General features: G+C 51.9%; 2 protein-coding genes across 5 annotated transcripts; both read left to right on the top strand.

Annotated features, from left to right (window-relative positions):
- Window positions 1-648: 648 nt before the first annotated feature.
- LOC109515329 (nck-associated protein 5-like) lies at window positions 649-18,483 on the top strand. 4 transcript variants are annotated; one of them, XM_019869041.1, is made up of 13 exons: window positions 649-1,211; window positions 5,608-5,698; window positions 5,798-5,950; window positions 6,708-6,776; window positions 7,455-7,493; window positions 7,582-7,701; window positions 8,806-8,979; window positions 9,066-11,572; window positions 11,770-11,884; window positions 12,195-12,252; window positions 13,345-13,716; window positions 14,524-14,619; window positions 15,266-18,483. In XM_019869041.1, coding segments are annotated over exons 2-13 (3,795 nt in total). In that variant the 5' UTR covers window positions 649-1,211; window position 5,608; the 3' UTR covers window positions 15,268-18,483. The 4 variants fall into 4 exon arrangements, with proteins under 4 accessions (XP_019724600.1, XP_019724593.1, XP_019724615.1 ...); XM_019869034.1 differs by lacking the exon at window positions 15,266-18,483 and having other exon boundaries at window positions 14,524-14,732; XM_019869056.1 differs by lacking the exons at window positions 14,524-14,619; window positions 15,266-18,483 and adding an exon at window positions 12,646-12,685 and having other exon boundaries at window positions 13,345-13,431.
- Window positions 18,484-18,997: 514 nt separating this feature from the next.
- On the top strand, window positions 18,998-22,255 carry LOC109515322 (solute carrier family 35 member F5-like). Its single transcript, XM_019869020.1, has 6 exons — window positions 18,998-19,445; window positions 19,702-19,855; window positions 20,544-20,693; window positions 21,211-21,273; window positions 21,877-21,961; window positions 22,029-22,255. Exons 2-6 carry the CDS (start codon window positions 19,718-19,720, stop codon window positions 22,253-22,255), a joined length of 663 nt encoding a protein of 220 aa, XP_019724579.1. The 5' UTR covers window positions 18,998-19,445; window positions 19,702-19,717.
- Window positions 22,256-22,656: the final 401 nt, after the last annotated feature.

The following is a 22,656-nucleotide window of genomic DNA, read 5'->3' as shown; positions in this document are numbered from 1 at the left end:
CGATTCCGGGGGGGGGGGGGGATTACAGTTTGAACCACAATTAGCGTTGTTTCCTCTTTTCCAATAAATAACACCAAAATGCTCATCAAGATTTTCTTGTGGTTTAAAAGTAGCTCGCTAGTCTTGAAACATATATTCACTGTATCGTACTCCGGTCTCCTCCCACATTCCCAAAACATGCACAGTCGGTTTATTGACCCCTCGCAATGGTCTTTGCGGGGACTGGCTGGCAACCAGTTGAGGGTGGACCCCGCCTCCTGCCCAAAGAGGGGCTCGAGCACGCCCGCGACCTTCATCCGAGAGGTGAGCAGAAGCGGCTCGGATCGCGGAGGAATGGAATTTTGTTGGCTTTGTTGTTTTTTCCACGGGTCACTGTGACCCACCGCACGTTTGCTCATGAAAAATTCATAAAAGTTGATTTGTAATCACCGAACAAAGACAAACGAAAACAAATATAACCACAGGGTGATGATTAAGATGCTCAAACTCATCGAAGAGTACAAAAAGGCCAACTTGTTTTCAAAAAGGACCGTTTGGCGAGGCGCGTTAGTTTAAAAAAGTCCAATTTAAAAAAAGCATTGCAACCAATTCTCTTCTATCCCGTTTTTACAAGGTCAAAATTCTTTTTTTCTGCTCAACAGTAAGGGTTCTTGCAACAAACACAAAATCAATGTTGAGGCTCCCCCCGCATTGACAGCTGGGAAGTATGCAGAGGCTCCCTCACCCGAGCCGGCCCCCCCACCCTCGACACATGCTCAGCATCCTCTGGCCGGCCGAGAAACCGAAAGAGCGAGAAGAGAGAGGGAGGGCGAGCGAGCGCAAGAGCAGCGAGCTGGAAACGCGGCTGAGCATCACAGGAAGACACAAATAGAGCCATAAAGCGACAAATCAGGCGGCGAGGCCGCCGCGAAGGGGGGCGGGGGAGGACGAAGAGGAGGAAAACTGCCTGCTGAGTCCTTTGCAGAGCCGCGGTTGCTTCAAGATCCTCTCTTTCCTCCTCATATTTTTGCTCCCTTTCCTTCTTTTTTTTTTTTTTTTTTGTGTGTGTGTGAGAGGAGAGGAGGATGCGAGAACCTGGCGGCTCCTCCTGAGGCTGGATGCCGGAATCCACGCAGGCAGGCCAGGATGGATGGGCTGCTGGCGCCGACCCAGATTCCCCGCTCCGCACCGGTCGCCGGCGCTCCAGGGATGTGACGTTGCTCCGCGGCGAGGTAAGCGGCTCGTGCGGGCGCAATCAGTGGCACTCAAGGAGGAGCCGCAAGCGTACACAATCGGCCCGTCGCTTCTGTTTAGCTTAGCTTTGGGACAATTCAAAGCGCCGGTCGAAGTGAGACGCCGTCGCGCAGAATTCGGACATGCCAGCGTGCTCACATGCTTTTGCCATCACTAGCATGCCGAAATGTCACGCCAACCAAAAAGGTGGCCGTTGTTTAGAGAAAGAGAGAGAGAGAGAGAAAAAAAATGCAAATGTTTTTCACGACGGTGGGAGACGGGTCAGCACCTCCGCCTCACGCTGCAGAGGTCACGGGTCCGATTCCGGGCTGCGGCCCTTCTGTGGGGAGTTTGCTTCCACATTCCAAAAACATGCCCGCTAGCACTCCAAATTGTCCGACTGTGCACGCGATTGGTCGTATTTCGATGTGTGCCCCGCCATTGGCTGGCGACCAGTTCTGGGTGCACGCCAAGACAGCCGGGAAAGGCTCAGGCACGTCCGCGAACCGCCGTGAGCAGAAGCAGATGAGAAAATGAGAAATACTTGCTTTTCTTTACCCCAAGAAAAAAGTCGCAACATTACGATATTTTTTTCCTTGTTCTCGTTTCCATATTGTCAGAAATAAATGCGTATTCTGATAAGATTGGAATTTTTCATCCCGCCACGTTGTGGCAATTCAAAACGAGTCACCACGCTTGAAATGGTTTTGAATTTGTGACCGTCACCTAGAAAATGTGCCTTTCTTCTGGTGACCACTTGATTTTGGAAAAATACGAGCCCATTCTCTTCGCAGCGCTGGGATGGTTAAATTGGGTGACAGGTTTCTTCTTCGAAGAGGAAAAAACTCCTTCCTGGCTGACGGTTTTGCCCGTTGCTTCGGCCTCCATCACTACTTCCTGCTGACGGAGGACCGAAGCGCCGGCCGCGCGCCGAAGCGCGCTTTACGGACCGCCCGCATGCATAATGCAAACATTGGGAGACGTGTCACGCACGGCAAGTCGGCGTGCTTCCTTCCCCCGGAGGAGCCGAGAAACTAGGCTAAGCCGAGTCCCGCATCCATAATTGACTCCCTCCCGGGGGCTCCGGGAAGGCTTTGGCTTGTGCGAGCCGTGAAACAATCGCGTTGCAAGTCCAGCCCGACAGACAACAAATAAGTAGCATGTACTCGCTCCTCAAAGATCGAGAGCTGTCTCACGTCAACGGGACGTGCGAGTGGAAAAATCAGCTCTTGAGGGCTTGCGTCCAGACAAGTTGATCTTGTGTTGATCTCATTACATCCATATGATACGTGTATGTGTGTGTGTGTGTGTGTGTGCGTGTGTGTCCGAGGGACCCATAGCCGAAATGTAACAGCAAGTCGGCCGTTTTGGTTGGGAGCGGCCTATTTGGGCGAATGCCAGCGGGCCGCATACTTTTCCAAACACAGACTGGAAAACGTGCTCACGCGAAAGCTCATCTTCTTCCGATGGATGCCCCATTTTTTTTTTTTTCTGTCACTGTGCCCACTGTAGCGCACCGAAATGTAGTTTGGGCGCTTAGGGGGGCAGGGGGAGGGGCGCTGTTGCTCGCTTGTCAGCGTAACGGCTTGAAGAGTCACGTATAAAGCAAAATGTCGAGCCCAAGTCGGTTTGTCGTGACCTCTGCGTAGACCACGCACACGATCGCAGAGCTCAGTTTTCATGGATTCGATAGGACCGGTTGGGCAACCATTGTGCAGCCACGTTTAAAAAAAAAAAAAAAAGGCCAAAGCAAAAAAAAAAAAGGGGGTCAGCGTTAGCCCAGAGGTTCGAGGATCCCACCAAGGCGGAGGCAATGGTGGATCTATGTCACGGAGGTTGTCAAGGCGCCGCTCTGTGGCAAATGGCTCCATTGGCTACTCAACGTGGCAAGGACAAAGCCGTCGGCAAGCGGACGCAATTAGGGCCACGGGTGGCTTTGTACGGCAGCACAACCGATTTGAATGGAAACCATCCAGAGGCCGAGGGGGCGGCTTTCATTCCGGAGGCTCGGCGTCAATACGCCGTCCGGCGTCTTCACAATTTGTCTTTGGTTTGCGATCTACAAGTGAGGGGGGGTTGTCCACTGGTTTCTAATCTTAAGGCAACAGTCTCGAACTCGGGCCTGAAACTGCACAATCATTTCTAATTGGACTGGCAAATTCAACGCCGTTGTTCGATGCAGCTTCTTTCACCTTTCTCAAGAGCACCTTGGAACAGTCGTCGCATCCTGGCCGGATGACTGGAACACACTTGACTTTGGAGTCAGCCGATCCTCCATGGAGCGTCTCCAGTTGGGCCAGAATGCTGCCTCTCGCCTCTTGACTGCTACTCGCGTCAAGAGGGAGCGCATCGCTCCTACTCTGGCATCCCTTCACCGGCACACTCGAGAGTTCTTTGGAAGAGCCTCTGATTTGTTTTTACCTCTCCCCACCTGACCTCTCGGAGCTCCTCAGCCCCCACGCACCTCAGGTCTGCGGAGCAGACACTATTAAAGGTACCGAGGGGGAAGCGCAGTGGCGCTCCCTCTCTTTGGAATGAACGTTTGGGCCAGCCCCCTCGCTGCCCATCTCGAAAACTCGTCATTTTGATTCTTTGGCCTTGGACTCGGCATCAGACTCGAATTTTAGTCGGACTGTTTTTGTGCTCTCTACTGTCTTGTTTTATTGTTTGTTGTTGTATGCGTTCTTTTTTTGGCTCCATGTACAGCAATTTATAGACGGCGGCGGTTGTCTTAAAGCGCTCGAGAAATACGCTTGAGTTGAGAAACGGCGAGCTTTTTGCTTTGTTTGGGTTCTCCTTGACCAGTCTGAAATAATAGTGTTGAAATTGTACATGTGGTACGAATGGATATTTTGCTTGTTCGTAGGAGTAGAAATGAAATTGCCATCAGACGTCTTTAGTCGTCTCCAACCGAAATCATTCTGATGTCACGATGAAGGACAAAAATCGCACGCACATTTGTATATTTTTAAAATCACACCGGCAATAAATAGCTCTCGCTCAAAGACTGAACTCGTCTGCTCAGGAAAAAAAAAACAACAAACAAAAAAAAAGAAGCCGCGGCACCAGATTAGACTGTGAGAGCGACAGAATGGTAACGTCGTCTCAGCGGGGTAACAACCTTTGCAACGTCAACCATCTTCAAAAAAACGCTAAAAATATCACCCGGCTGCGGGGGTGGTTGTCGGGGGCGGGGGGGAAGTATTTCTGGAAGTGGAGAAGACAGCTTCAAAAATGTCCAGCCGCACCAAAATCAGTCACTCAGAAACAGAAGATTCACTGAATGGTGTGTGTGTGTGTTGACATTGACAAGATACGGTGGCATGGTTAAAAATGTGTTCTTTGCCAATGAGCGAGCGACACTTTGTGGGACAAGATGACAATGACAACAAGCAAAAAAGTTGTTGAATGAAATTGAGGAGTTGAGAAGGCATCGAAATTGAGACCACGCGACGGCATCGTCGTTAAATGACCACATCGTGCTCGCGGTTGGTCGTGAACGGGTGACATTGCGAAATGAAAAATCCAAGTTGATTCGCGCGCTCGCATACGCGGCGCTTTTACGACACCGGACGGCTTTGCAAAGCGCTTTGCAAAGCCTCATTCGTTGGCTTATTTGAAGCCGTTATCTCCGCTTCGTTGAAGCCGCGGCATTAACTGACAGGGAAAGTTTTTCCTTTTTAGTTGGAAAAATAGCTTACCTCAACTCCCGGGATCGATCCGGGATCATACTAGCTAGACGAAGCTGGACGATCATTTTGGGGATTGGCCATGAAAACAAGATTCCGCCGAGCTCGCCGCTTTCATTCTGTTTTGGCGCGGGTCTTCAAATGCAAACGTGTATTCTAAAAACAGAGTCCGTCTTGTATTTGAAGATGAATCGAAGCCTTCCATGAAGCCATCACATAACGCGTGCTTTGAGTCTGTTCGGGGTCAGATTGTCGAAAAAAAAAAAATTATAAATAAAAGATGGAAGGCGGTTCAAAGTCACGGTCATGAGCAGACCTTCACGCATGCCACACAAACATTTGACAGCGACTTGATGTAGCTCGTCCGATGCCAACTCAATGTCATTTCACGTCCTTGATGGATTTGCGGCTTTGCGGCGGATCATTCGCCACGTTGGAACGATAACGCCGCCCTCCCCAAAGCCGTCCGCGAACGAGAGAGCTCAGCGCGATTTCCGACGCGTTTGAAGGACGCGGCAAGGAAGACTTGCGGCGCAGTCCGAACGCGTCGAACTCGCGACTCGGGAGGGTGGCGTCGATTTCCCGCCCGCGGGATGAAGGCGAAGAAGAAGGCGGCAGGCCAACTCCTGAGTTGTCGCCGGCCGCGACCCGAATCACGGGGCCGTACTTTTTTAAGCGGGTCGCTCGTCTTTGTGTCAAAATGCAGGATGGAGGAGACGGTGCGATCCCTACTCCAGAACCAGGACTCATTGGACGGCCCCAAGGTGGACCCACTGGACCTGATGAAAGCGTATAAGGTAGCAAAGACTTCAGAAAGCTCTCATGAGAACGAGGGCAAGTTGAAGTCCTCTCGGTAAATGCCAGCGCGTCTCTGGTTTGTTGCCGCCGTGTTGCAGGACAAACTTTTGGAGGAAATGTGGAAGCAGCAGGACAGTTTGGAGGGTCCGGCAGCTTCGGAAACGGAGACGTCCAAAGCGCCGGAGGCCGGCGGCGGCCCGGAGGGAAGCGCCAACGGCGATTCCATGCTCCAACGACTCCGAGCTTTGGAGGTAGGAGACCCAGCGCGTTCCTTCTCACTCCTTCGCAGTGAATCCATCAAGGCTGTGCAAAGCGCAATTCGCTCGGTGTCACTTTCCAAGTTTTGCCGCCTCCCTCCAAACATTCTTGGCTGGCCTTGACAAATGGACTCGGCTGGATTCGAAAGAGCTTTCAGACACGGAAACGCGACGTGCGGAGTTTGAACCTTAAACCCCCCACTCGTGCCGCGATGCTTTTTAGGCCACTCTGTCATAAAAAACCTCCACCCGTCCATGTTCTGTGGCGCTCGTACTCATGGAGATTCAAGTCCCGAATCAACCGCTCTCTCACCGCGCCGCCCCGACTCGAAAGCCGCCGAGGATGATTCGCCAAGCGTTCTTCGCAATCATTTGAGGGGGGTCCCTCTGCAGCCGTGAGGCTGATTTGTCGACTGGGCCGAACTCGCCGTCGGCTCTTCCCTTTGGCTCAAATGCCAATCGGGCATTGAACACGAGAATCGGGCGCAGCATTCGACGGCGTCTTGTTACAAGTCAGCACACGACACTCGACTCCACGTGACTTGGTTTGCGCCTGACCTTTTCTGCACCCTGACTGCGAGCCTTCCAGGCCACGCGTGACCTTTTGACGCTCTCCGCCGACATTGCCTCCAAAGAATCGTGGGCAACAAAACCTTTTTTTTGCTCTGATCGGCAAGCTCAATATCGACTCCCACCAGTTCATCCACCGATCGCGTTGAGCGCATTCTTTTTCATCGAGTGTCTCCTCCAGGCTGAGAACTCGGCTCTGTCCTTGGAAAACGACAACCAGAGGAGGCAATACGAGCGCTGCCTGGATGAGGTAAGGAATGGGGAAAACCGCTTTGGGTTGTCTTTGTCTCACTTGAAGTTGCGCGGCCAAGTTATGTGCAAAAGGGTCCCGATTCTTGGCCCAAATTCCCCAGTCGGGGTTTGTCAAAGTGTGCCACCTAAAATCCCTCCGAGATTGCGATGCCTCAAGCTAAAATGGCCGACTTCCTGTTGAATTTCGGGCACGGGTCACCTTGACGCTTTGTCCACCTCATGTTTTGTCAAACCGACGCCGGAGGGAAACGACCAATTGCAGCTCATCCGAGATCGCGACGACGGGCGAAAGCGATGATGCGACGCCTTGCGTTGGACGCAATCGAATCGATTGTGTCCCAGTGAAATTGGATTGATTTCAGGGTCCACAACATAATCCCGCAAACGCTGGCAAAAGAATCTTGGCTAACGGACGGGCGTCACGAAAATGTGGCAGTCGGGAATCGGAACAGGCCGATACTTTGATGGCCGCGCAGACGCGTCGGTCGGGAAAGTCTCAAGAGACGCCGTGCTGGGAAATAAAGCCGAGGTCGGCCGCCAGACATGCCCGGCGGCGACACCGAGGGCTCGGACGTCCTTGGACGACCGCCTACACGTGACTTTTTTTTTTGTTGGTGGTTAAACGGCGGCGCATATTTGAGCGGTGCCTTCATTGTCCACTCGTTTCTTGGTCCAGGTGGCCAACCAGGTGGTCCAGGCTCTCCTCACTCAAAAGGTGCGTCGTCATCCTCTCGCCATACCAATGCCGGAGTCGGTGAAGTATTTGACCCCCTCCCTGGTCTGTACCGATGTGGATTTAGCAGGACCTGAAAGAAGAATGCGTCAAGCTGCGCACGCGCGTCTTTGACTTGGAGCAGCAGAACCGCATACTGAGCGTCTTGTTCCAACAACGACTGCGAATGTCGCCGAGTCCCGCGGCGCAGGTAAGAGCCCGACGGACCAAAGCGGCTTGGCTTTTTGCTTTGTTTTTACCACCGTCGCACTTGAACCTGCACAACTTTGGGTCTTTTACAGGAGACTTGTAGATTTATTTTGACCTGCACAACTTTGGAGATCTTGACCTTTTGCCGATTTTACAGTGGTCTTTTTTTTTTTTTTCTGGCTAATGTTATTTTCACTTTGGTCCCGGGCAACTTCTGGGGACTTTTACAGCAGCCTTATTTGAACGTGCGTACATTTGAGGATTTGACGCTCGTCTGATTTTTGAGCAACGTTTCCTTCTGTGTTTTTTTTTTGTTTTTTTTTTAGGAGTACAGCATTTTTCCGGCTCGTTACGATTTTCTTCGAGGTGTATTAAGAATAACTTGCACAAAGCAGGCCATTCTTGATTTATCGCACCATCCTCAGCTATCGAGAAAGCTGCTCGTGATATGATCGTCTCAGCCCCGAGGCTTGAATTTGAAATGCGCTCGTCTCCAATGAAGTCACAAACAAAAAAACGACGGTGCTTTATTAGTAACAACGGAGGTTCGGCAACGCAATTTCGAAACACGAGCTTGTCAGAGGAGGGCATTGACGCCGGGCCAATTGAAGCACGTTTCCCCCTCACGTCACCGTATGACGTTGGAGGGCTGCAACTTTTCCGACTGCAAGTCAGGACGAACGATTCGGGTTCGTTTGCGGCAAATGACTCTGATGAGCCTTGGAATTTGCACAAAATGGCTGCTTGAAAAATTAAACTGACTGACTTCTCATTCTATCTGGGGGAGGGGGGGGGCTGCTTCTTTGAGCCTTTCGGGACCGTCCCGTTACGTCCTGAGACATGCCCACCCATTTTTGGGATGATTCGTGAATCTGGGGGACACCTGAAAAAGTCCCACGAACCCGTGACCGTTTTTGCTTTGAAGCGCAGCCAATTCAGGCGAATGTTGAGGGCTTGTATTTTGTCAGAAAGGTGGAAATGAGTCCTCTCCGGACTCCACTCTCACCGAGAAATATAGACCGGGTGGACACCAAAAGGTCTGCCCCAGTCGGAAGCAGGTGTTGGAGCATTTACCCGAAAAGCAAAACGGTTTTCTTCCGTCCAGGAAATCCCAAGGAATGGAAAAGTGGCGTCCGCTGCAGGGAGGTGGCCCAGTCTCGTGAGTCTGACGTGCCCGCGTAGTAGCGCGACCGGTAGCGACCTGTCTCTGTCCGGCGCCGGTAGCGAATACTCCAGCGGCTCGCGCACATGGGCCGAGGGACGAGGCCTGTCCAAACAGGTGACCTACTCCTCTCAAACGTTCTCTTAACTCTCAAGGATGGTGGCTCGTTGATTCATAGATGTCGATACCCCTTTGCCACGCAGTGCGCCGCCGGTCGGGACAAGAGGATGAGCGCGGCTGCCGTTTCTGGCCATCAGACGGACCTCGGCTTGAAGGAAGGCCACATCCTGAAAGGCCTCGAGCGTCTTCAGACCAGCGTCTCGAAGGAGAAACCCTACCCCGGGTCCGCACCGCAATGCAAGGACTGCATGATGTCCAACGAGGGCATCTACTCGCTGGGCGTCAAGAGTAACCCGCCGGGGACGACAGCCGAGACAGACAAAAACGCAAACGTAGGGATTGTCGTCGTGGACCCTGTTGAGAGCAGCAACAACTCACGTGTGTCGCCAAGTCAGGAATCCGGTGACGACGTGGCAGGAGGGGTCCAGACAGAAGAGGGGTCCAAAGAATCTTTCGGGAACACCGTTTCGGACAACTTCGTATTCTCTGCGGGCCCGCCCGGGACGCTGGAAAAAGAAAGCCTAAAGGGACACTCACGAGAAGAAACCGAGAACTCTGGCATCATGTTGAGCGACAGCAACAACAACCGGGAACCATGCAGCGACCGCAAATCCCGGCTGGACCGCATGGACTTGGAATCCCGAGCAGGGGATGCGACCCCGGCCGTGCGGCATTCTGCCACGCGGGCTTTGAGCTGCGTGAGCGAAGCCAGACAGCGCAGCTCTTCGGCAGAGGTTTCTCACCAAAGCGACGGCGGGCTTTCAAGGAACCCGAAGCCCAAACAGCAGCTCTGCGACTCGGCCAGGAAGGCGTTCATCCTGCGCAGCAAGAGTGCCGACGCCGGACCGGAACAGCACAAACACGTCCACTCGCCGCTCCATCAAAACCTCATCCGGGGGCACAAATCCGGGAGCCCCAACAAAAGGCCCAGTCACGGAAAAATGCACAGTTCGGGTCACGAGGCCCAAAAAGACAATGACTCTGCATCCCCGACCTGCAAGTCTTTGGAGCGCGTACAACAGCGCTCGCCTCTCGCGTCGCCTGTCAAAAGCGCTTCAGTGACCAAACTTGTTGAGGTGGAGGAAGATTCAAAGGCTCCGGCGAGACAGCCGCCGTCTGCAAGAATTGTGTCCAGCGCGGAGGAGCGCGGTAACGTACAACACCGGGAGCAGCTCACGGACCCGTTCTCTTCGGAGCTCGGCTCCCCGTCCGCCCCGACCCCACCGGGGCGGACGACTTCGCTCCTGCTCAGAACCATGTCGGACTCTGGACGCGTGACTCGTCCTCAGAGCGCCACTGTGGGAAAGACTCTGTCCGGTCAACAGAGTGGCTTTTCGCCAGACAGTCAAGCCGCCAAAGCGGTCTTCGACGGCCAACCCTCGAGCACGCCGGCCGTCCCCGCTCTAGAAACGCAGGATTTGGAATCCGCCGTCGCGTACCGCAGTGGAATGGTCGCAACCTCTTTGTTACCAAATCCGAATGTCTTACAACGGTCTCAGCAGAGCATTAGCGAGCCAAAACTTTCCGAAGTCCTGCCTCAGACGTACTCCAATGTCTACTATCGCAACTGCCAAAATTCCGGGTCCAGGGCTGCAAAAATGTCTCTTCCCGCAAACGCTCGATCCCACGAGGCAATCTCGGGACCCGAAAGCGGTACGTTCCTCATGCTCGGTCGCCAGAACAGGGATGACCCAAGCCCATCCATGAAAGGCATCCAAACCTACCAGACATACATTTGTGAGCCTCACTTGATGAATGAAGGCGGCAGATCCCGGCAGAAGATTGAGACCCGTTGTAATTCCCTGGATTCCGAGCCCTGCCGGGCTCCGGTCGCGGCGGACGGCGGCGTGATGCTGGACTGGGGCTTCGACGAGGAGGGCTGGCTCTTCAAGCGTTCCGTCTCCGTGTCCACCAGACCCCCGCTGAAGCCAGTGATGGGCATGAACGGGGCCAAGGCTCGAAGCCAGAGCTTCGGCGCTCGCTACATGGACCGCCCCAGCTTCAATTGGTCCGGCAAGGTGCGAACGCAGATCAAAACGCACTCTGGGAGCTCCCTGAACTCCTTGGGTGACATTCTCCCAGGAAGCATGAGCTGCTCCAGTAGCTACCACTGCCCCATGAACCGATCACTCCTGGACAACTTCCTCATGGAGGAAGGCCTGGCAGTTCCCCCGAGTCCGGGCTCATCCAGTGAAAGACTCCAGAGTCTGAAACTCCAGCGGGAACAAGCCAGACGCCTTCAAATCGAGCAACAGTTCTGCAGCGCCTTTGGAGAACCCGTCTGCGAAGAACCTGAGAGGCAGAGTACCATCACCACCATTGAGGAGAAGGTGATGCTCGGGATTGAGGAGAACTTGCACAAGTCTCAGGAGCAGGAGAGGAGTAGCGAAGTCAAGCAGAAATCCGGATCCACCTTGGCCAACTGGTTCGGCTTTCGCAAGGGTAAGATTCCCGTGCCCAGCGGCAAGAAGACGGACGTGGCCAAGGCAAAAGAAGAGAAGAGGGATCAGAAGATTACGTCGCTGCTCGGGGGGAAGCAGACCAAGACGGACAAGAAGAGCGACCGAAGAAAAAGTGACGCCAAAGACTGGTAAGACCCATTCCGTGGTTCTGTTTTTGTTTGTATTCTTCTTTCAGACGCCGCATCGACACGCCTATCTCAGCCGCGCCGCGTGTAGAATAAGACTCATCGCGCAGCGTAAATCCAACCGCAGACGCACTGTTAGCGTCATCCCATAATTACTCGCAACCGTCGCAATTTGTTCCTGAATGGCTGCTTTGTTTCAGCTCCGTGGGAAGGAGGGAGTCGCACGACGCAGTGCGCGCCTGCATCTCCATGCCCTGCCCGGGGATGTCGCTTCATGACACGCAAGGACGCATCGATGCCATCGGGGACGTACAGGTAGAGGAAACACCTCGAGTCCGTGGATTCGTTGCCACACGAAAGCACGCCCATGTCAACCCGCGGCCGACGAGGCGCAGAAAGTCATTTTTGGTCATCCCGACACGCGACAGCTTCATTTCCGCCGTGCACCCATGAGCGCAAATGCCTTTGTGCCCATCATGCTACGCGAAGCTTTGCCCGGCGATGCCAACTCCTACCCGACACCGCTGATGTTGTTTTGTCGCGATTGTGCTCATTCGGCGCCGATGCTGATCGTTTCTCTTGTGCTCATTTCCGCTGTGCGCCGACCACATCGATGATGCGCCAGAGAGCGGACGCTGGAAACGGAGCCCTGATTAAGACCACCCTCCAGGATGCCGTCATCGGTAAGCTTTCGCTTTTGCGCCTGCCTCGGTTGACCGCCGGCATCTTTTCAGAGCCGATCAGAGTCGATTTGGGATTTGCCACCTTACTGTTTGCAGAGAGTCGTAAAGCCCACGTATGAAATGTACGCGCGAGTCCGCAAAGGCCTCCAGACTAACTCAACGGAGCTTCTCCCGACGACTTTGTGCATTGTTCCAAATTGTGGCCCGATGTAGACCAGATGAAACCACTTTTGAGTGGTTTTTGCAGGGAAGGCAACGTGACATTGTCACCTCCAAACGAATAATAGATTGTGCCACTCCGTCCCACTCCGACCGGCCGCCCGCGCTCTTTTCATTGACTAAGGCATCGTGCGGACGATGCGAACTTTAAAAGATGTACCATGATCGTGACAGGAGCTTCTTTGGACCAATGCGGACAGTCGGCGTTGTGAAGGTAAAGCTCCCCCAAGTGTGTAAGTGTGTGAGTGTCAGCTCAGCATGCTTTCATGCCGCGTCGCACCGCCGCCGGCGTTGCTGTCCTCATATGTTGAGAGGGTGACCCCATTTTGGATCTAATTGTCTGAATTAGATCTCCAGTGATTGTTTATATGCTCGTGTTTTGGTGTGCGTCATGTTTGGTGATACGTTGGGCAACTGAAAGTGGGCACGAGACTCATCCCAGCAGCGCCACGTGCTCAAACGCGTCACCGTTCAGTCCTCTTCGGCTTTGACCGTTTGGAATCGGGAAGGCTCATTGTTATGCATGCTTGAGTGGGGCGACGCTTCACGACAAACGGGCCACATTTTCACACCAGGCAATACAGCACATTATCCATTTATTTCATGATTGACACGAATTCAATGGACAAATTATTTCAGGAGACAGATGAATGACCCCCCTCCAAAAAAACAACAAAAAAAGGCCCAAATGAATGCAATGCAGCCGAAGTAAATGGCATAAAGAAGAGAGCAAACTTTGCCCCCTTGCTGATCCCTGCCCGCCATTCTTCCAAATGGTTTTCAGGACCACTACAGCCCCAGTGGTGTCACCCCACCCGCCCTCTTTTCCTCCCCCTGCTTGCGTCCCCGCCAACCTTTGTGCTTGTGCCTCAGGGTCCGGCTGCCAGATGCGAACTTTGGACAGCGGAATCGGGACCATCCCCCTCCCCGAATCCTGCTCCTTCTTCTCCTCCATCCTGCACCTCCTCCCCAAGTCCCCGTCATCAACCCCCGAACCCGAACCAGCGCCGCCTGTCGCTCGCTTGCCCGACTTCTCCGGCGAGGAGGCGTCCCCGTTGCCCCGGTGGAGGATCCCCTCGGGTTTTCGGGACGATCATGCCGCGGTGCCTCGTTCTCCGTCCCACATCCAGCCGCCGCCTTTCCCTAGCGCGGCCTTCCTCCGGCCCGTCCGACCCCAACCTCAACCCCTTGTGACGTCTGCCCGTGTGTCTGATCCCCGCGACGCGGCCCAGAGACCCCCGCAAGGTAAAGTAAAGTACAGCAGAGCGGCCCGGGCAAAAGAGTCCAAATAAATCAGAAGCGTCCCACACCAATTTATTTGGACTCTCCTGCCAGCCGAGCGGCCGAGTCGTGGGGAGAAACTCAGCGGTCGGAATGGGAAATTTCACGTTGGATCTTCTGCAATGCCGGTCGACCGCTTAGCACGCCGGCCTCACGGCGCAGAGGTGTGCAGGGTTCCATTCGGGCTCCGGCCTTCCTGTGCGGGGTTGGCATGTTCTCCCCGTGCCTACGTGGCTTTACTCCGGTTTGCTCCCGCATTCCACAAGCAGGCACGGCAGGTTAAGGTGAATCACACCAGTTGGTTAAATAAGAATACACAAAAAGGAATCGCAGTCTGCCTTCTCAAGAAAAATAGAAAAAGGTGGACGTGTGACGAGGGCCGCCAGGAAGGAAATTGAGAGCTCCCCGTATAAAAATCCGGCATTTGAAAAGAGACGCTCCTAAACGGGTATAAGGCGGAGCAGGCTGCAGCTTCGCCCGGCGGGTATCAATTCAGTCGGTCCGGGAAGCCACGAGACCTGAGGGGATTTGGGTTCCAAAACACAATTGGGAGGCCTTGCTCCGAATGAGTCTGATGGAAAGAAAGGGATTGCCGGAGTCGGCACAAGCTACAATCTTGTCGTTCAAGGTTTTCCTTTCAATGCACTGCCAAAGTTGTTGTTGTCGACTGGCGCATTCCGACCGCGTCCGACAAAACTTCTGTGATTGTTCTAGAAACAAAGCTCATTACCTCTGTTGTGTGTTTGTTTGTTTGTGTGTTTTTTTTCCTAGGTGGAATGGAACCAAAGAGGCTGACCTATATCAAGACAAAGACCAGAACTCCTGCCAGCCAGCAGAAGGAGCAGACCAGGCTGCAGCTGGCCAACTGTAAGGCGAAAAACTCTACGCTCAGTTCCACATTCGCACTCGTGCGACCCTCCTGAAAGAAACCACAGCAGCACGCTCAACTCAACTCAAGTGTATTTCTCGAGCACTTTCAAACAGCCGTCGCTGCATACAAAGTGCTGTACATGGAGCAACTAACATATATCGTCACAACAAAACAATAAATCAGTAACAAAATGGTAGAAGGCACTAAAGTCAAGCCCTTCCTTTCTCAAATTCTCAAGAGCACTTTGCAATGTAAGCCTTGGTCACATCTCGGCCGGATTACTGTTCGGCACTTGACTTTGGAGTCAGCCAATCCTCCATGAAGCGCCTCCAGTTGGTCCAAAATGCTGCTGCTCGTCTCTTGACTGCTACTCGTATAAAGAGGGAGCGCATCGCTCCTACTCTGGCATCCCCTCGTTGGCTCATTTGAGAGTTCTTTTTCAAAGAGCCCGGGATTTGTTTTCAAATCGCCAAACGGCCTGTCCCCCCACCTGACCTCTCGGAGCTCCTCCGCACCTGCCCGGTGCCTCAGGTCTGCGGACCGGAGACTATTAGAAGTCCCGAGAAGTGAGGGGAGACTCCGAGGGGATGGAGCCTTTGCCTGAATGCTTTTCACTTCCTGTTTCATGTCTTTCCCTTTCAGAGCTTTGGACTCCATTTGGTGATTGGAAACTTTCGCCGGAGGACCCGGACGCTCCCGCTTTCGAGCTACAAAGTGGACTGCGTGCGGGACTGAACACCGAAGGTTGCAGAGAGTCACGGTGCCTGACTGCGGTTCGACAAGTACACACACACACACACATTCTCGCGTTGTCTGCTTCAAACCCAAGCCAAGACTGGCTCCAAAGCCCGGAACATTTGGAAGATAATCCAGCATCCAATATACCAAGCGCAGTACATTACTCGCTATATCTGGCAACACTTTTGTCTGAAGAAAAAGAAGAAGAAAAACGACTCCCGTTTGTTTTCCCTGTGGCGATTTTTATTTTTTCTTTTTCAGACCGAGCTCACAGTGGCCGACATGTATGGAAATGCCACAAATGTTGGTGCGTTTTGGGGGTTCAAACCATGTGAAAATAAAAGCTGCAAGCAGTGAGGAGCAGGTCCTCACTAATGTGATTTGGATGCAATCCTCTTTGGAAATGTTGCATCTGTCTGGGCGACCGGCGTCCAATTGGACTAATTCAATCGTGGACATGTCCCCCACCACAAAAAAAGACTGCTTCAACCCAAAATGGGTCAGGTGGGGTGGGGCCATTTCCAGATTGGAAAACAAGTCCTAGAATCTTAAATAGAACCCCAAAATGTAGCCAGTGAAGGGATGCCAGAGTAGTCGTGATGTGCTCCCTCTTACGAATAGCAGTCAAGAGGCGAGCAGCGGCATTCTGGAGCAACTGGAGACGCTTCATGGAGGACTGGCTGACTCCAAAGTCAGGTGCATGACAATAATCCAGCCGGGATGTGACGAAGGCACGAATTCAACATCAAAAAGTGGTCGCAAAGAGCTTTTGGCCGCTGCTTGCAGCTTTCATTGTTCGATTCATTGCTTTATATTTTCCACCATCGTTACCTTTTGTAAATATGGACTTCATGTGAAGAAGGTGAAAACAAAAACCTTGGACGGGAGCTGACGATCACGCTAAGTGGAGCTGATCCAAGTGCGCGCTCTTCATGCTGCGCACTGAGCCACGTGGCTGCTTTTTACTGCGCTAGCGTCCTGCACGGTCTCCGCTGTGGCATCGGGACCGCTTTCCTTCCCACAAGTGCAAGAAAATACCGCGTGACAAGTGCTGCTCTCTTGAGCGTCTATCGCACATCACAACCACCGTCATGGTCACTTTCCAAGGGGGCCGTGCAAACGTCTCCAGCGTGTTCTTTGTTATTGTTGTTGTATTTCTTCCGCAGCGATGACGTCAGGACAGTTTGCGCATTGGAACGTTATGGAACTCGCTCAGGGAAAACGTGGTCATTGTCTCTGATCGACGCTGCGGCTTTGAAGAGGATTTGGGGCGCTTTTGTACATGTCCTAACACACATTTGGATGTGTGACGACTTGATGTCAGTATTTACCTCACGTTGGTTCGCCAGCCGCGTGCTCGGATCCGAAAGGAAAGCACGCCCGCCGCTGGCTGTCTGCTCGCTTTCTCCCTTGATGACGTCCGTCCATATGCGTATCGTTTCTCGTGCTGTTTCGGTGTTCCTATTTACATTCCTTCGTCGCCGCGTTGCCCACTTTTATGGGCTTTGCAGTCACTTCCTGTTTTGCTGACTTGTGCTCAACAAACGTATCTTGTTCGGAGTCTCTGAAAGCATGCAGCGCCGTGCACAAGCTTTTGTTTTTGCGGCCAGCTCTCCATGTTAAGCAAATCATTGAGTTGACATTTCAATAGATGGATATGTTTTGGTTTTTAATTCCTGGGTGATAAGTCCATCTCAAGGTGTGGCCTCAGAAGACGCATCCACTTGCGAGTTTGTTCGAGTAGGAGGCCTAACATGGCTACTTTGTACCAAATCGGCCCACTTCCTGTTCAATATGTCAATGTTTTTGTTGACATTTTTGGGCGGGGGATGTTTTTGTTTCCCTGTGTCCCATTTTTGATGTCATGTGTTTTCATTGGGTTTTTGTTTCCACATGTTCTCGTCAGCGCTGTCCCATGTGTCGACCAATCAGCCAATCGGCTCCCTCCAGTGACTCGTAGCTTGTCCAGGTGTTCATCGTTGACGCGTCACTTTGCTTCTGTTTAGTTGGCTGCTTTCATTCAGGCTTTGCCACTTCGCTGTTACGTGTTGCAGTTATGTTGTTTCCTCAGAATATTGTTTCAGTGGGGCTGGTTTTTTTTTTTTTTTTTTTTTTTAAACCTGTGCTTTCGTTGTTGTTTTTACTTTGTTGGTTTTGTATTTTGATACTGCACCATGCCTATTTCGTTCTGGGGGAACTTTGTTTTTTTTAATGTCTTTTTTTTTTTTTTTTTTGCTTCTCTCCATTCGTGTCCACCTTTTACCTCCACATGATAAAAACTGTAGCACCTACAAAACACTTTTTCACCAGAATACACATGCTTGCAAAAAATGGAGTTTTCGGGGCTGGGGTAGCCAGCCTGAAACCGGAGAGCCGGCAAGGCGTGAAAACAAGCAATTTCCACAACTTTGCACGGGGTACTGCTGAGTGAGCTTTGTGGGGGCTGCGGTGAATTGAAAATTAGATTCAATGTGAAAAAGTAGTGGGAAAAAAATGGATGGATTTTGAAAAATGGGTTTTTGGTCATTGAGGCAGCCACCACTCACTTTGTTAATCACTTTGTTAGGCACTGTGTCCTTTACATATCAATCCTGTCACTACTGGGCCATATGGATATTTTGGGAGAAGATTCAAACTGTAGCGTTAGACCACTTATTTACCATTTTATTCAAACTATGCTCACTTGCTATGTGCATGTTGATAGAGGAAAAAAATATCGCCGTGGCGTTTATACCCGTAGCAACACAAAGGTCTCATGGATAAGTGAGATGGTTTTTCATTGATCAGGGAAACCACCGGCAACAATGACATGCGGGTAGATGGAACTCGGCATTGTTGTTGTGTTGGGGGGCAGGGGCTCATTATAATGAGTATGCATATTGTATTTTTCTAACATTTACCTTGTATTTATTACACACTGCGTTGATTAGTGAATATTTTTGTTTTTTGCACATTTATTGTGATTCTGCCTGACGTCGATGTTTTTTATGTAATAATCCGCGAATCAGTGACGTTTTTTTTTGTGATTGATTCCTATGCATTTATCACTTGTATACAATTCCACATTGCTTTGTTTTATGTTGGAGTGGGGAAAAAAATAGGAATAAAGTATTTCAGTACTTTTGACTTGAATTTATTTGCACTTGCATTGTAATGGAACAAATGCATCCACACTGAATATCGTCAAATCCTGAAAATACGGCATGAACATTCACTATAGGAAAGTACATTTGTAAACAACGTGTAATGTCCGAGTTGAGGGGCTTTATCAGACCTCACCAACCATAATAAGAACTTCGGACCGATTTGGGAGCGTCGCCCGTTTATTGCGTCCGTCCACACCACGCACGCTCTTTTTAGTGCGTCGCCTGCCTCTGACGTCACCATAAACTAGGCGGAAGAAACGGAGATCCAGAGTGTGCACTGCCCGAGTCCAGCTCCAGACTTAAAGTTAGACAATGGTAATATATATCAGGAACAACCCGTTCGTGCACCATATAATAATTTTATAAAACCTCCATTTATTGCAGGTGTTCTTTGGCAATATTTTTGCATATGTGACCGTGGTATTTGAAAAAAACGGAAAATCCATGAGGAAAAACAACAGAGAAAGATTGCCGTACGTTTTTCAAATACAGTACAGTACTGCATATATTTGCTTTATCTTGAAGGACCATTTCGGAAGTTTGTCACTCTCTGCTGTTGCTCGACTACCACATCCTTCTTTTGCTCAGCATCCGAGAAATATTTTCACATCCATTCCTAATAGTACCAATTGCCATTTTAACCTCGATGTATTGTGGAAAGTACGTGTTATTCAACGAAAAACCGAGCCAACAAGACTAAAATGAAAAATTCCTGTACGTTTAATTTTACCCTGAAGGATCATCCCGGAAATCACACCGCTATCGGTTACCTTGACACATCAGTCGTAAAAAATGGCGACCATAATCACCCAGGCAAGGAATTCAAAAATCTCTCAACTTTGATTTCAACGATCCAAGTGGCAGCGGACTTATTTTGTCAATCTCCGGGGAAGCAATATTTGCTTTCCATTGTGGCCGAGGAGAAGGCGTCGTGCAACGTGAGTCGCAGTCGGCTTGATTGTCTCTTTTTTTCTCTCTTGCCAACAGCTGTGTTCAACTGTTGAAGCAGCTCGCCTTGTTTACAACAGCTCAGCCGCTCTGCTAACTTGCTGCCGTGAAGCTCGCTGCGTGCATTTGCTCTGAACGGCTTTTCGGCGGAAGGAAGTCACCTGTAGCCAAACGACAAGCCATTCGCAGTCGCTGCTTGATCCTGTTGTTTCGAAGTTTGTGCTCATCATTTTTCCATGTTGTCAGCCTGCACAGTGTGACGATGGAGTGCATGTTCATCATGAACCGGATGGGCTCTCCGGGGAGCCCGGCTGCAGCCCAGCGGAGGCGGATGGCCCTGGGGGTGGTCATCCTCCTGCTGGTGGACGTCATCTGGGTGGCCTCCTCCGAGCTGACATCAGTAAGGGTCGCAGAGGCAACTTGACGCCGATAGCCAAACCGTCAGTTTGCATTCAGGAAGACATTTTAAGAACGCGAATCGTTTGCGTGCAAATCGGGACGGCGCAAGCTGGTCAATGAGCGTAATTCGGCCCCCAAATTGAGTTTCTCCGCCCATGATTTACAACACGCACAAAGTCGCGCTCGCGATTTGCTTTTTTTCTCGATCAGCAACATTTTATCGAAGGCATTTTCTATTGTTATCGATGACGTGTCTACGGCGACACCTATTGAGAGTGAATTATCGCCCAGCCCTAACTGAGTGCTGAAAAGTGCAGCCTCCGCGAGCAAAAACAAATCCTGCACTTTTCTGTCTTTGGACGAGTCGCCGCCTCCGAGTTGTCAAGGTAACGATATCTGTACCCCCGCCTTCGTTGGAGGTGGGTATGGTGGCACATTTGCATGAGACAGCGCCGCCCAAAATTGCCCAGATACAAGTGGTAATTGGACTTTCTGTTGTCTGGCGCAAGTTAGTTACCCTTGTGTAAGTCACTTCAATGATGTGTGCAAGGAAACGCGAATTATAACAAATAAACATTTCCAAACTGGATAGCTTCCCATGACAGTCTCTCACGACGCACGACCGATATCCTGTCTGATGCCGCTCTCCCACTGAATTGTTTGTTGTCTTCTCTCCCGCTCCGTCGCAGTACATTTTCCGGCAACAGGAGTACAACAAGCCCTTCTTCAGCACCTTCACCAAGACGTCCATGTTTGTGCTCTACTTGCTGGGGTTCCTGCTGTGGCGGCCCTGGAGGCAGCAGTGTACCGGCTCGCTCAAACGCAGACACGCTTCGCTTGTACGCACGGTGGGGATGAGGGACCGAGCCCTGGCGCCAAGAGTGAAAGTCTCCAAATCACCGAGGCCCTTCCCTGAAATGGGGTTTGATTGCCTATAGGTGGCACAAGATGGCAGTAAAGCACTTGAAACGGAGAAGATCATAAAACATCAACACGGTGTGCAATCAGGAGCCCACGTCACATCCAAGAGCGTGTTCACTCGTTCGCTTATTCAACACCAGCAAAGCACCTTCACGTGAGGATCGTCAGTGGTGTCAGTTCGGATGCTCACGCTGTCAATTTTGGGAAACGTTGACGCGTTGTTCTTATTCGCCAAAAGTCACTTTTCCAGAATAGGTCTCCTTTAAGGACCAACATAATCAGAAAACAAGGAAGCAGCCTTTTCTTATGGCAGAAACATTTTACCTCGTGGGAATTTGCCATAGGTGCCTTGAGATCCTTTCCGCTTGGGCTCGGCTCTCTCTCGAGGGAAACTGTGTCGTCGCATTTTTGTCTAACCGGTCAATCTGTCCACAGTTCGCCGATGCGGAAGTCTACTTTGCTCCTTGCGCCAATGACGCCCCCGTCAACAACTGCTTGGTACGTATTCATCGCAAAGTTGTCGGCCGGCGAACCAGTTCGATCTTCTCGCCACGTAGCCAGGTGGGCTTGCTTTGTAGGCGATCGTTTCACCCTCCTGTTACGTTTCTGTCTTTGGAATACCCAACGCTCGGATCAGCGCGACCCGTTGCCGGCGTCGTCATTTCAGCTCTTTGCGAGTGAAAGAAATGAGTGAACAGAGGTCAACGTGGTCGAGTCCTTGCATGTTGCGTTCATTGACATTGTTGGCAGTTGTGACGTACGTGCCTGGCCAGTGACGGTCGACTCCCTCAAAAGTCAGCCGGGATCAACTCCAAAGCGGCAGACAGGACGCGGAGGCTTACGAAATGCAAGGCAGCCCCGAAACAGAAAAAGTGAACCGTGAAAAAGTCTTTGCCCCTTTCCTGATTTCTTTTTTATCACGCACACAAAGCGACCCGTTTTCAAATCACACAGAGACAACCTCGGGAAATACAAAATGCAGTTTAGGCACCCAAAAAAAAAAAAAAAAAGATCCAGCGCTGTCGGTACCGAGTGTTGTTGTGGGTCGGAGTGCGTTTGGCAGAGTTGATCCAACCAACGGGGGTCTCCTTTTTCACGCAGAGTGAACCACTGTACGTGCCCGTCAAGTTTCAGGACGTCCCCGCCGATCCGGCCAACTGTTTGATGGACACCGATTGCGAACCCGGTGAGTGGGCGTCGCCCATCCGCTTCGGTGCAGCAATGGTTTTAAACTTTTCCCGCTTTTGTCCCAGCGGCTTGTAAAAAGCAGCGGGTGCGTTTTAGCAACATCATGGAGGTGCGCCAGCTGCCCTCCACGCAAGCCCTGGAGGCCAAACTGTCCCGCATGTCCTACCCGGCCGCCAAGGACCACGAGGCCATGATGCGCACGGTGGGCAAGCTGACCATCGCCGACGTGGCCAAGATCAGCTTCTTTTTCTGCTTTGTGGTGACGCCGGAGTCTTTGCTGCTTGCGGGATGAGCGAGCGAGCGAGTGAGCGAGCCCTTCGGAGCTGCCGCGTCAGGTCGTTTGCACAACGCGGTTGTATTGCTGCCACGTGTTCGCCTTTGCGTCCAAAGAATAGCACATACTCAAACGTCCGACTAAGTTGTCTATCGGCGGGGGATGGGGACTGCCTCCACCTGTCCCCCCAACCCCCTTTTTTTTGGGGGGGGGGGGGGGGGGCGCGGGCACGACTGCACTTGCACCTGTGTACGAAAGCCAACCGACGCTGTTTTTGTGGCGAGGCAGATGAGGTCGCGCGTGGCGGTGTGCGCCTCGGTGGCGGCGCAAAAGTACACCAGCCCGTTCTCAGAAGGGCGGAGGCGGCTGACGCCAAGTGACGAGCGAGCGGCGACTCCCGTCAGCCGGGAAACGTTGTC

This window comes from Hippocampus comes, unplaced genomic scaffold (assembly GCF_001891065.2).
Source record: "Hippocampus comes isolate QL1 unplaced genomic scaffold, H_comes_QL1_v1.1 scaffold518, whole genome shotgun sequence".
Taxonomy (NCBI): domain Eukaryota; kingdom Metazoa; phylum Chordata; class Actinopteri; order Syngnathiformes; family Syngnathidae; genus Hippocampus; species Hippocampus comes.
This window is presented reverse-complemented; position numbering and strand designations above follow the sequence as displayed.

Bases quoted from the DNA above. Each gene is read 5' to 3' on its own strand.
- LOC109515329 (XM_019869034.1), top strand. From the start codon at position 5,609: ATGGAGGAGACGGTGCGATCCCTACTCCAGAACCAGGACTCATTGGAC. The intron at 8,980-9,065 runs GTGACCTACTCC...TTTGCCACGCAG, and splicing joins GACGAGGCCTGTCCAAACAG to TGCGCCGCCGGTCGGGACAA. The intron at 13,717-14,523 runs GTAAAGTAAAGT...TTTTTTTCCTAG, and splicing joins GGCCCAGAGACCCCCGCAAG to GTGGAATGGAACCAAAGAGG.
- LOC109515322 (XM_019869020.1), top strand. From the start codon at position 19,718: ATGGAGTGCATGTTCATCATGAACCGGATGGGCTCTCCGGGGAGCCCG. The intron at 19,856-20,543 runs GTAAGGGTCGCA...GCTCCGTCGCAG, and splicing joins CCTCCTCCGAGCTGACATCA to TACATTTTCCGGCAACAGGA. The intron at 20,694-21,210 runs GTACGCACGGTG...ATCTGTCCACAG, and splicing joins AACGCAGACACGCTTCGCTT to TTCGCCGATGCGGAAGTCTA.